General features: G+C 57.2%; 1 protein-coding gene across 1 annotated transcript; it reads left to right on the forward strand.

Annotated features, from left to right (window-relative positions):
• Positions 1-3,764: 3,764 nt before the first annotated feature.
• On the forward strand, positions 3,765-12,475 carry C1H2orf72 (chromosome 1 C2orf72 homolog). Its single transcript, XM_062202360.1, has 3 exons — positions 3,765-4,362; positions 7,350-7,460; positions 10,713-12,475. The coding sequence occupies exons 1-3, from the start codon at positions 3,774-3,776 to the stop codon at positions 10,850-10,852; spliced, it is 840 nt and encodes a 279-aa protein (XP_062058344.1). The 5' UTR covers positions 3,765-3,773; the 3' UTR covers positions 10,853-12,475.
• Positions 12,476-12,846: the final 371 nt, after the last annotated feature.

Raw genomic sequence — 12,846 nt, forward strand, 5'->3', positions numbered from 1 at the left:
CTGCGCCCTCCCAGCTTCTGCCCACTAAAGAGATGGCAGTGAACTTGAGGGGCCGACCCCTCAAGACACCATAGCAGCCAGAGGGAGGTTCATAAGGCCTCTGAGAAACGGGGGTGAAACACAGGAGAGGCCCCCCATGCCTCTGTCCTTCAAGACCGGGGGACGGGGAGGAGGCTGAGAGGACCCCAACCCTTTCTCTGCCCACACTGGCCTCCATAGCCCACCCCGTCCCCGCCCCTCCACTGCCACGGTGCTGGGAGGCAGCAGGTGTCTGGGCAGGCTGGGGGCACAGCACCAGCGGGACAGCAGCACAGGTCAGCCAGCTCTGCCAGTCCCAGTCCCTTCTCCCTCATCACCGGTGAGGGCTTCTGAGTGCAAGACCAGCCCGCGAGGGAGCAGTGGCCAGGAGGGGGCCAGGAGGGTACTGAGAGGAGGGTGGCGTTCAGTGGCCACACTGGAAGCAGTTTCCACTCCTCCCTCCCCACCCTCCCTGAGCTCCCAGGAGGGATACAAGGCAGGGTCTAGGCTTTATTTATTTTTATTTTTTCTTTATATATATATATATATTTAAAGATTTATTTTATTTAAGTGCAAGACAGAGTTACAGAAAGAGGTAGAGATAGAGAGAGAGAGAGAGGTCTTCCATCTGCTGGTTCACTCCTCAAATGGCCGCAACAGCCAGAGCTGGGCCAGGCAGAAGCCAGGAGCCAGAAGCTTCTTCCAGGTCTCCTACCTGGTACAGGGACCTAAGGAGCCATCTGACCCTGCTTCCCCAGGCCATAGCAGAGAGCTGGATCAGAAGAGGAGTAGCCGGGACTTGAACTGGCGCCCACGTGGGATGCCGGTGCTGCAGGCTGGGACTTTAATGCACTGTGCCCCAGTGCTAGCCCCTTCTTTATATATTTAAGAGGCAGAGAGAGAGACAGACAGACAGACAGAGAGAACACAGAGATCTTCTGTCTGCTGCTTAACTCCCTAAATGCCTGTAATGGTGGTGACCAGGAAAGAGTGAAGCCGGGAACGTATCCAAGTGTCCCCGCTGGGTGGCAGGGACCCAGAGACTTGGTAACTGCCGCCACCCAGGGTGTGCATTAGCAGGAATTGGACAGGGGCTGGGACTGGGACGCAGGCACCACGGTGGGGGGGGGGGGGATGCCGACATCTTTCTCGCTGGGCCCAGGGCCCGTGCTGCAGCTTAGGTTGGTAGCCTCCTCCAGGTGTATGGGTCACGGCCAAGGCAGCAGAGCTCCAGGGAACACGAACGCTCTGGGACAAATACTCAGACTTCTGGGAATTACAGTGGCTACGGGAGTCATGATTGGTCTCAGCTACGGATAGTACAGACTCCAAGGAACAGTGGCGTGGACACAATGAGAGCGTATTCTCTCTGCGGAAGTTTGGAGGTAGCCAGCTCAGGGCTGAGCCACCAGCTTGGTTTTTGCTAGATCTGGGGTTTTCACTCCAGGACACCATTGTCCCATCACATCTTCATGAGCCCAGCTAGCAGCGAAAGTGCAAGCCATCACATCTATATCCCAAGCAGCTGGGTAGCAGACAAAGGAAGGAAAAAAAGTCTGGTTGATTTCAGATTTCTTAGCAGCAAGACTACGTTTAAGAAAGAGCTGTGGCACAGCGGGTAAAGCTGCCGCCTGCAGTGCCGGGCACCATTTCTAGTCCTGGTTGTTCCACTTCCGATTCAGCTCTCTGCTGTGGTCTGGGAAAGCAATGGAAGATGGCTCAAGTCCTTGGGTCCCTGCACCCATGTGGGGTACCCAGAAGAAGCTCCTGGCTCCTGGCTTTGGATCAGTGCAGCTCCAGCTGTTGCAGCCAACTGTGGAGTGAACCAGCAGATGAAAGACCTCTCTCTCTTTCTCTCTCTCTCTCTAACTCTGACTTTCAAATAAATAAATAAACCTTTAAAAAAAAGAGTTGAGTAACAGTTTTAAAGGCTCAGTGGAAAATAGCTTGGAACACAGGTTTGGATCTCTAGATAAACTATCAAATGTGTAAAGAACCAGAAGTTTCATTTGAAACCACCCTTGGAGGAATCACTCGACCCTCAGAGAGAAGCCAACCCTGCGGTGCCAGGAGGAGGGATTAAATCACTGTGTCAATCAGTGGTGTGGTGCCGGCCAGCCAGGCACAGCCCCTGGTCCCCTCCACGCCACTGACCTGGCACCTGGTGAGGGTAGGGAGGAAGAAGCATGGGGCCTCTCCCGGGTCTCACCTCTGTTTCTCAGAGACCTTACCCCCCTCTGTGTCCTCTGGAGCCCCTGGGGCTGGGGGGGTCACAGCAAGGGGCTGGCCCCTCAAGAACACTGCCGTCTTGTTGGCCCTGGGTGATTGTTTGCACAACACCCGTGGCCATCTGAAGCTGTTACTCCTGTGTCTGTCCGTGCCTTCTCTCTCTCGCCAGCTCCCTGCCTGCTCACAGCTCTCTCCGCACACAGGGCCCAGCATGTGCCCCAAATGCTCTGTAGATAGCAGGTGAGAGATTGCAGCTCTGAGCCCCGATCAAGCCCAGGGCTCACACAGGATGCAGGCATTGTGGGCCATGGCTGAACCCATTGTGCCAGCACGCCAGCCCCTAAGCACCGTGTCCTGACGTGTTCTTGACCCTTTGGTCAACTGCTGAGCAACACAGATGGGGAAGCACCCTGACCGCACTGTCCAAAGCCACAGCCACGAGCCACGTGCCGCCATTGATTGAAATTAAATAAATTTCAAAACTCAGCTCCTCCCTGGCGGGAGCCAGATTTCCAGCGCTCAGCAGTGGCTATGTGGGGCTCATGGCTACCGCAGTGGTCGTGGGAAACACAACCATCCCCACAGCCGCTCTGGGGGACAAAGCTGACCCTTAGAACGAAAGGAAACGCATTCCTGTTTCTGACCCGGCCTGCTGACATCCATGTTTGCTCTGCCTAGCCCAGGGGCGGGGGGCAGATCAGAGCCCCCTCCCATGTCCTCCTCTGCCCCACAGGGAGCAATATGTCTGCCTCATGTCCTACCCCTTTCTCTGTGCCTTCTCTGGCCACACCAGAGCAGCACAGCCAGGGCAGGCCGGGGCCGCACACTACCCAGAACTCGCGAGAAATGTTCCCGGTCTCAAGGCGGTGCTACCTCGTGCATCCACCAGCTTGCCTTACCGTGGAGGGCCCGAGCGAGGCAGCCTCCCTTTCTAAGGAAAAGGGGTTGATTTTGGCTCAAGTCCTGGAGGTTCAAAGTCCCTGGTGGCGACCTTTCTGCAGGCAGAGCAGGCCCAGAGACGGGCGCCGCGTGTGCACAGCCTGCGGGGTCTGCCGCGGGGGCTCCACGCTGCAGCCTCACCCAATCTAAGCGTGTCTCTGAGCTCTGTGGTCGGAATGGGTTCCACTGTCTTGGCACCACTGACATAAGCCTGGGGGCGAAATCTCCTCCTGCGCCAGTGTGCACCTGCTCCCGGAATGCTGCTGTCCGCCTGGGGGCGAAATCCCCTCCCCGGCCAGTGTGCACCTGCTCTGGGGACACAGCTGTCCGCCGCCGCCCGGCAGGTGCAAGTGTCTGCAAGGCTGGCTGGACCCGGGGAGGAAGGCAGGAGGCCCCGGGGACTGCGGAAGGAGCCACCCGTATTGGGCTGGGGACACAGTCCCCTCCCTCCCACCCCGCCCCCGCCCCGCGGCCCCGCCGGGGGTCCGAACGCCCGGGCCCCGGGGGGCGTGTCCTGCTGACCCAGGCGCCGGGAGGCGGGCAGGGGAGCAGGGCGGCGGCGGCGGCGGCGGCGGCGGCGGGCGAGCATGGAGCGCGAGCTGGAGGCGCTGGCGGCGGCGCCTGCGCTCCCGGCCGAGCCGCCCTTCCAGGCGCTGGTGGAGGCGGCGGGCGGCCGCGGGCAGGTGCTGCTGGTGGGCGAGCTGTGGGAGCGCGAGCCGAGCCGCGCGCTGCTGCGGGACTTCGCCCGCGCCGTGTTCCCGCCCGAGCCGGCCACGGCCAAGCCGGGCGGCACCGCCGCGGCGGCCGAGGGCGCGGAGCCCCGGGCGGCGCGCGCCATCCGCTCGCCGCTCGTCTTCGTGCTGTGCCGCGCGTCCTCGCTGGCTGCCCGGGAGCCGCGGCGCCGCCTGCGGGAGATGCTGCGCGACGTGCGCGGCCGGCGGCGGGCCGGCGCGGCGCTGGTCGGGGTGCTGGTGGCCGAGACCGGACCCGAGGACGCGGCGGCGGCGGTGGCGCCGGGGCTGCGGCTGCTGGAGGCGCTCCTGCGCACCGTCTTCGGCCGCCAGGCGGGAGGCCCGGTGCAGGCGGCCGCCTACTGCCCCGGCCGCCCGGCCTCCAGCCTGGCGGTGCAAGCGGCCGCCTGCAGGGCCCTGCAAGCCGCGGGGCCTGGGCGACCAGGTGAGGCTACGCGGGGCGGCGGGCGGAGGCTGGGGGAAGCCCCCAGCTTGGACTCCTTTAGGCCAGGCCCCCTCTCGCTGCACACCTAGGTAAACTGAGGCTCGGAGCGGGGAGGTGCCCAGCGCCGGGCTTCCCAGCTAGCAGGCAGCGAGCCCTGGGCAAGGGGTCGAGTCTGTCCTGGGAGTGCAGGGCCTGGGACAGCCGAGGGGACCTGCAGGTGGCGGGGAGGTGGCTGGAGAGGAGCGCCAGAGCGAGCAGGTGGAGGAGGAGATGCGAGAGCCTGGGGCGGCGAAGTCATTTGCGCGGTGGCGGTGTCAGGAGCTCCCAGGGCGCAGCGCAGCTCGGGGCGCGGGGGACCGAGGAGGGCGTCTCCAGCGCGGCGCGGCCCAGGGTGCGAGCCTGCGGGGTCGTAGGGAGGAGGCGAGGAGCGGTGCCAGGGACCCGGGGCTTTGCAGGGGGCTGAGAGCGCAGAGTTCTCCAGCGCCTCCTGGCGGCGCACCCTGGCGGTGCAGCCACCTGGGTGTAACGCCAGGCCTCCCGCAGGTGCGCCCAGCGCGCTCCACGGGCTCCTCGCGTGTAGGGAAGCCAATGAGGGTCCTTTCCTGCTACCTGCGGCAGAAAGATCAGATTCTCTCCGTTCTGCAGATCGCGGCACTCCCCAGCTCGCAGCCCCGCACCCCGCACCCCGCTGGCGCAGCCCTCCAAGCCCCCCAGCCTCTAGTTCTTCAAACGCGAACTCAGAGGGAGCCGGCTGTGCCCCCTGCACCTCCACCACGGCCTTGGCTTCCCACGGGGAGATGCCAGACCTGGGGGTGAGGGGCTCTCCCTGCAAGAAGACCTGGTACCTGTGACGGTACACATGTCACAAACCCAGCTGCCAGCCCTGCCTTCTGGCAGAGGTCTTTGCCCCACCCCCACCCCAGCTGTGGGATCTGCCCTAATGGGGACCCGGGAGGGGCGCGAATGTCCCAGGTGGACGGCTGCGATTGCCTCCCAGGGAGAAAGAAGGGAATAGAGGCAAATTCTCTGCACCCTGTAGAGGAGGTGCCTGCAAACTCCTGCCGGGCTCCGGGCTCTTCCCTTTCTGTGTCCAGCTCCCCCAACCACGCTTACTTTTGCACCTGTGGCTGCTGCCTGGGCCTGAGAAGCCTCTTGTGCCCTCCTCTTCCTCTGCACCTGGCTCACCCCCGGCCACTGGCCTGCCTCCTCCAGGAAGCCTTCCCCTTCCTCCCCACTCCCATGTGGAAATTAACCAGGAAACCCCAGGACCCTTGCACCTCCTGCTCTGTAAGCCCTGTCCTGTGTAAGCCAAACCTCTGCCCTAGCGGCATTCCCACTGCCCGACACCCTGCCTGGGTGCAGGACGGGTGGATGAGGCCCCGCCTCCTCTTAAATGCACCGGAACGCTGGTGAAAATGGAATGCTTTGCAAAGAGTTAAAGGGACTCGTTTTCTGCTGTGGTAAACGCTTTCCCAGTGTTAGGAAAACACTCAGGGCAGGATGAACCCCTCCACGAGTGAGGGAAGGTCACACGTATCCTAGAACTCACCGCCCACCGAGTTCTGTGCCGTGGCGGCGCTGTTAGCCTTAAGTCCGTGGACTCACGTGGCTACGATGTTCCCAGCCGCTGTGTCTGCCTGTCAGCATTTGCTGATCCCATTCCTCGCCGCCGGAGCCCAGTTTTTATTTTCCTAAGTTGCTTGTCTTTTGGCTGTGCCCTTGGTTTATTTGCCTAATCCAGCTGCCTTTGGGTTGGAAAACTAAAGATCTGGCTCCGTTAGAACTGAGAGCAAATTAAGAGTAAAACAACTTGGAATAACGATTAGGAACAAGGGCTTTTTTGGCTGCCAGGAGTAGTTTATTTTTTTCTTAAGTTTATAGGATTTTAATATATATATATATTTATTTTTATTCTATTTGAAAGGCAAATTGACAGAGACAGACAGAGAAGGATCTTCCGTTTGCTGGTTCATTCCCCAAATGCCCGCAATGGCCAGGGCTGCGCCAGGCCAAAGCTGGGAGCCCAGAATCCGATCTTGGTCTCCTATGTGGAAGGCAGAGACTCCAATACTTGAGCCATTGTCTGCTTCCTCCCAGGGTGAGCACTAACAAGAGGCTGGGCTGGAAGCGCCATAGCTGGGGCTGAAACCCAGGCACTTCACCATAGCACGCAGGCCGCTCCTGCTCCACATAGCCCTCCTTTTTTCATTAAAAAAAAAAAAAGTTATCTACTTATTTGATAGACAGATTTTTTTAAACACACAGTTCCTGGGGCTGGTGCTGTGGTGTAGTGGGTTAAAGCTGCGGCCTGCAGTGCTGGCATCCCATAGAGGCACCAGTTCTCATCCTGGCTGCTCCACTTCTGATCCATTGCCTGGGAAAACAGCAGAAGATGGACCAAGTGCTTGGGCCCCTGCACCCATGTGGGAGACCCAGAGGAAGCTCCTGGCTCCTGGCTTTGCCCTGGCCGTTGTGGCCATCTGGGGAGTGAACCAGTGGATAGAAGACCTCTCTCTCTAGAACTCTGCCTTTCAAATACTCAAATAAGTCCTTAAAAAAAATGCAGCTCCTGTTGGCTTGGTTCTAGGTCGTCGTGGCTCTCAGACTAGCTCTAGATGACTGAAATGATATTCTGGTCTTCATAAGGAAACTAGAGTCAACGTTACTCCAAATTGTTATTTTGTAAAATCTACTCCTGTTAAGAGATAGTTCGGACTAAAAATCAGGGAGCGAGCTCTGCCTATGAGTGTGTTCTTTGGCGCCAGGTGCTTGTACTTAATCTCATGTCCTTCCCATCCATCGCTGTGGTTTCCCTGACACGGTAACTCCATCGTAGAGCACTGGGTAGGATGGAGTGAGATAACTGGGCCGTTGAATCTAGGGCGCTGACAGTGGAGGCTCTGGGGTGGCAGCACAGAAAATCTGACTCTTCGGAAGCACGAACCGCTTGACCGTCTGCCTCTCGGGTTTTGTGTATTTCCTCGCAGAAGGAGCTGGGGAGAGGCCGGGCCTCCCGCGGCTGCTGGCCTGCTTCTCTTGGGGTCCCTGGAGCCAGAGAAAGGACCGAGATGCCTCCTCCTCCCGAGGCCCTGCTCAGGGTGAGTGCTTTGGCTTCCTGGACCCTGAGGGCTGAGTGTGTGGATGCAAGGACCTCAGGGACAGAGTGAGCCAACATCCATGGAACACCTGCCACGGGCCGGGCATGGGGGAGCAACTCGAAGGCCCTGTGCCTCCAGGCAGCCAGCACCCAGGCTCGGGCAGCAGTCTCCACCTATCAAAGAAGATGGGCGGAAGAGGCAGTGCAGGTGTCGTCAGGTGCATGGCGGGACACAGGGCGCCCAACGCAGTCTAAGTTTCCCTGAAGGGTCCAGGGAGTGTCATGGAGCAAGTGACATTGGACTGAGATTTGCACAGATGAAAAATGGGGAATTCAGAGAGGAAATACCTACCCAAAGGCTTGACAGCAGAGGTCCTGCTCAGAAGGGGGCTGCCCTCCAGGGCCCAGGGTGTGGCTGGAGAGGCTTCTGGGCTGCAGGAGCAGCGGCCAGCGGCAGAGCTGAGCCAGGAGGGGACTTCAGCAGGCAGCCTGGCCCCAACAGAGGTGGCGTTGGAACAAGGAGAGGATTCATCCAGGAGCCATGCTGAGGCCGGTCTCAGGCTGATACACAGAGGTGGGCCAGAAGGCGCTGGGGAACACGGGCCATGGTGCTGAGGCTGTTGTCATGGAGACGGGAGACACAGTAGGCCCAAGTGGTCCGTGTGCTCACCCCACTGTATCTGTACTGAGCTTGCACATTGTCATTTTTCCTTGAAGACATTCATTCACATAGTGGTTACGTTGTCATCTGGGGAGGATTTAAAGTGTGCGGAGGGTAGGCTGGGTAGGTGAGATGCAGCTATATTGCCACTTTGTCTAAGGGACTTGAGCTTCGTGGATTGTGATATCCACAGGGGGTCCTGGTGCCAGTCCCCCATGGGTGCCCAGGGATGCTGTACCCAGAGGAGTAGGCTGCCCTGTCCCCAGGGGACATGCCCCAACCCCAAAGGGCACTGAAAGTATAGCAGAGGGCAGTGGTTTAACATAAACATTTTGAGCCCCTAATTTTTAAAACCAGTCACTAGTGGATGCATCAGTGACCTACTGCTGTGTCCTAGATTGCCACAGTGCCAGCTGGGCCTGTGCGCAGCTTCAAAAGGCACCGCTGTTCCAGTGCCTGCCTCGCTCAGGCTTCTCCCAGCAGCCACTCCTTCCTGCAGCAGGAGACCCTCTCTGTAGTTGAGGAGCAGGGGGCGGGGGGCGCAGGAGTGCCTGGTCCTCTCTTTCATCACGGGAGGCACCCTGCTTGGCAGAGTGAACACCTCACACCCGATGCAGGGGCTTATACTGAGGCCAGGGTCTTGGGGACTGTCTTAGAGTTCTGCCTTTCACAGTTGGAACTTCAAAAACACACACACATGAATATAAATATCAAAAAAAATAATCCGCATGATTCCATCACTCAGGAGTAACTACAAGTCTACTTTGGGGTAGACCATTCCACTTGTCTATCTCCTTCTCATGCTCTCCTGTGCTGTTTAAAATTTAATAAATGCACCTGTATATAATATCTAAATAATCTGCAAAATGCTGCATGTATTTAAGACAGTTAAGCACAAAAATAGGCGCAGGCTTTGGCTGAGCAGTTCAGATGCCGACCCGCACATCACATATCAGAGGGTCTGGGTTCGAGTCCTGGCTCTTCCTCTGATTCCTGCTTCCTGCTAATGTGCACACTGAGAGGCAGCAGGTGGTGGGTCAAGTAGTTGGGTCCCTGCCACCCACTGAGAGACCCAGATTGAGCTCCTGACTCCCTGCTTTGGCCTGACCCAGCCCCAGCCACTGTGGGCATTTGGGGAATGAACCAGCAGATGAGAGGTTTACCTCTGTCTCACAAATAAATTAAAAAAATAACTTTTTTAAAAAAAATTCACAAAACATGAGCTTCAACCTCTCTGTCATCATTTTTCATGTATCCAGGAACTAAAGGAAAAAAATAAAGCAAAGGAATCATGTGGCAATTGTATGTGAATCTTGGATGCCGTTCCTCTCTGTAACATATACAAACGTCATGTCGAAGTGACTGTCTTAAAATACAAATGGCATTTTTGGACTACATGGCTGGCCCTCTGTGTATCTGGGAATTCAACCAGCCTTGAGCCAAAACTATTTGGGGGAAAAAATTGCATCTATGCTGAACACGAAGTGACATTTGTCTTGTCCTTACTTGCTAAGCAATGCGGTGTGACAACCATTTACACGGCACTGCCTGTGACGATTTAAAGTGTGCAGCAGGATGAGCTCAGGTTATATGGAGACATCATCTTCCATAGGGGACTTGAGCATCTGGGAATTTTGGTGTCTGTGGTGGGGAGGGGGATGCCTGGGACCCATCCCCTACAGACAAGGACAACTGTATATGCATTTATAGTATATATCGTCAACACCAGATATTACATGTGTTATATTATGTCTAGTTGTTCTATATAGTATATGAAGATAGGGTATTAGAGTATATGTTTATTCTATGTGATATACTACGTACACTTAGCCATAGAGTTTGGCAATCTGCTTTCGTCATCAATAACCTGTTGGACTATCTTTTCGTGGCAATATGGATATGCCAACAGCATCGTTTTTTCTTCTTTGTAGACTAACATGCAGTTGTAAGACATGATGTAGAGATTCCGTGTGTATTCTCCCGGTTTCCCCAATGGTGACAACTTGATACTGATGTTGGTTCAACCCTTAGATCCTACAAGGATTTCTCCAGTTGTGTGTATGTGTGCATGTGTGTGTGTTCACGTGGGATTTTATGCCACCTCCTTTGTAGTGCCCGAATCGCACTGTGTGGGTACAGCTCAGGACGCTCCCCTCTCTCCTTGCTGGACTGGAATCAGGGTGCTGTCGCTGCAGGGGAAGGAACTGTCACCCAAGCAGCAGAAGCAGTCAGGGAGTCCGGCACCCGTGCAGAGACGGTGCCGGCTTCCGAGTTGGTGGCCCCAGGGGCCCAGTGACCCAGTCAAGGGCCCAGTTCTCGCCTCCTCTCTGCTGGGCCACCCTCGATATTGGTTTCACTCTCAGGCTGGTAGCAAGCAGTTCCACTAATAATTCTCAATTATTTTCTTGGGATAAAATCCTAGAAGTGGAATTGCTGGGTCAAAGAGTATGTACACCTTTAAGGTTTTGATAACGTGTTTGATTTGGCTTTTTAAGTAGATGTTCAGGGGCCAACTTCCTTCCTCCGGTCCTAGCTTACTCTAAGCTCAGACCGGTCACTTCCGGTTGGATAATTCCTTCTCCTGTGTTCCAGACCACATCCAGGACCCCGAGGAGCAGCTGGCCCTGACAGCCGTGTTTCCCAATGGAGCCTGTGAGGACCTCACCAGTGGGTTAAAAGCCTGTGATGGAGTCGTCCACACTCGCGCTGAGCCCACCAGAGACTCGAGATGAAGGCTGGACCATAGGGCTGACCTTGGCCCTGACCTACGGGCTGGGTCCTGGTTCCTCTCACTGAGCCCGCATCTCACTGTTGACCACAGTGGCGACTGCAAAGACCCCTCCGGCCAGGGGCTGCCATGTTCACCGTCACCAGTCAGGCCGCGGGACAAAGCCGACCTAAGAGAAGTCTCCTCCCCACTTAGCATTGGCTCCCTTGCTGGTCACAGTGAGGTCGGTTTGTCTCTCTGTGCCTCAGTTTCTCTAAGCCAGTGAGACAGACGGCTCCCCTCGGGGCTCCGCCATACTGTGGCCTCCTGGGTGTGTTTGCAGTGCTCTGGACACGTGCCCCAGAGTGCAGCTGGCAGGGTCCCTGAGCCACAAGTCATCAGGTCAGAGGTGTGACCTTGAACATGTTGTCGCTCCGTCTGAGCCTCCTGCTTCCCCAGTGCACGGGGGAGCTGCCAGCTCTGTCGCTTTCTCCAACCACGGGCCAGGCCCCCTTCCAGGCCGCACTGGAAACAAGTGCTTGTATAAGGAGGAAGGTCACTGTGCCTGTGGGGCTTCCCTGGCACTGAGTGGACATCCCGCAATGTGCAGCCACAGTCTCCAACAGCAAAGAACTGGTCCTCTAAAACGTCAGGGTGACACCTCTGAGAAACTGGAGGAACCGAGCGCTTCTGCCTTCAAATTCTAGGAAGGATCGCCTGGAACACAATGGCCTGGCTTCCTGGGACCTTGGCTCTCGGAGCAGGCCAGGGCCACAGCCCTCCGTGAGCCGCAGGGCAGGGACAGAAATAGCTGTGCGTGCCTGTGAGAAGAAAGGGCCTCTCTCTCTTTCTCATGTCGACGTTGCTTGTCTGTGCCAAGTTCTTTGAGGATAAGAATGCTGGGAGCTGCCCATGGCACCCAACAGAAGGAAAGCCGAGGGCAGTAGGGCCCAGCACTGGCTCTAGGTCTCAGGTCTTAGCCAAGGTCAAAGCAGGCACAGCCCCGAGGTTCTTGCAGTCCTTTCTCTGTGTCTGAGCCAGACAGGGTAGAGGAGTTTCTCCTGCAGCCAGGACGGCCATCTGTTCTCTCACAGAGGGAACCCTGGATTACCCCGTGGCCTTCCTTGCCTGTCCCTGTAGGAGTGTGGCATCTTCAGAAAGGCAAGAGCAGTCCTGGTTCTCCCTAGCGGGAAGCACTGTCCAAGTGAAGTCGCAGAATTCATCCACTAGCGCACACGGCTCCCAGCAGATACACCACTGTGCCTACTCTGGGCCTAGCACCCCGCGAGGTGCTGCCTCTCTGATTAGCTATGCCAGCTCTCACGATGGCGGTGCCAACGTTTGGAACGAGGAAGCATCTTTGGCTGATGTGTGGAAGGGACAGACCCTGCCTACCTGGTGGCTCAGTTTCTTCCCCGTAATAGGGAGCCCAATGCTGGGGAGGTGGGGGGATGAGCGGATATCTTTGAGGTTGGCCGGCTGCAGGCGTTTCAATTATGCGGGGCTGTCACCCACACGAGGGCCCAGCTGGCTTCCTTCTGCACGAGAAAGAAGTCAAGGGACTTCGAGTCCTTGGTTCTACTGATTTTGTTTCAAAATGGGGAGACTGGTGTTTTTGAAGCTGCTGTATCTTTCCATTTTGTTATTAATTTCTTTATAGTAATTCCAATGGAGTGTTATTATTTGGTGGTCGGGGGGAGGAGCCTGCCTTAAGTTAGAAATTTGGCCAGCGCCGCAGCTCACTAGGCTAATCCTCTACCTGCGGCACTGGCACACCAGGTTCTAGTCCCGATCGGGGCGCCGGATTCTGTCCCGGTTGCCCCTCTTCCAGGCCAGCTCTCTGCTGTGGCCCGGGAGTGCAGTGGAGGATGTCCCAAGTGCTTGGGCCCTGCACCCACATGGGAGACCAGGAGAAGCACCTGGCTCCTGGCTTCGGATCAGTGCGGTGCGCCAGCCACAGCGTGCCAGCTGTGGCGGCCATTGGAGGGTGAACCAACGGCAAAGGAGGATCTTTCTCTC

The sequence above is a fragment of the Lepus europaeus genome, chromosome 1 (assembly GCF_033115175.1).
Source record: "Lepus europaeus isolate LE1 chromosome 1, mLepTim1.pri, whole genome shotgun sequence".
Lineage (NCBI taxonomy): Eukaryota > Metazoa > Chordata > Mammalia > Lagomorpha > Leporidae > Lepus > Lepus europaeus.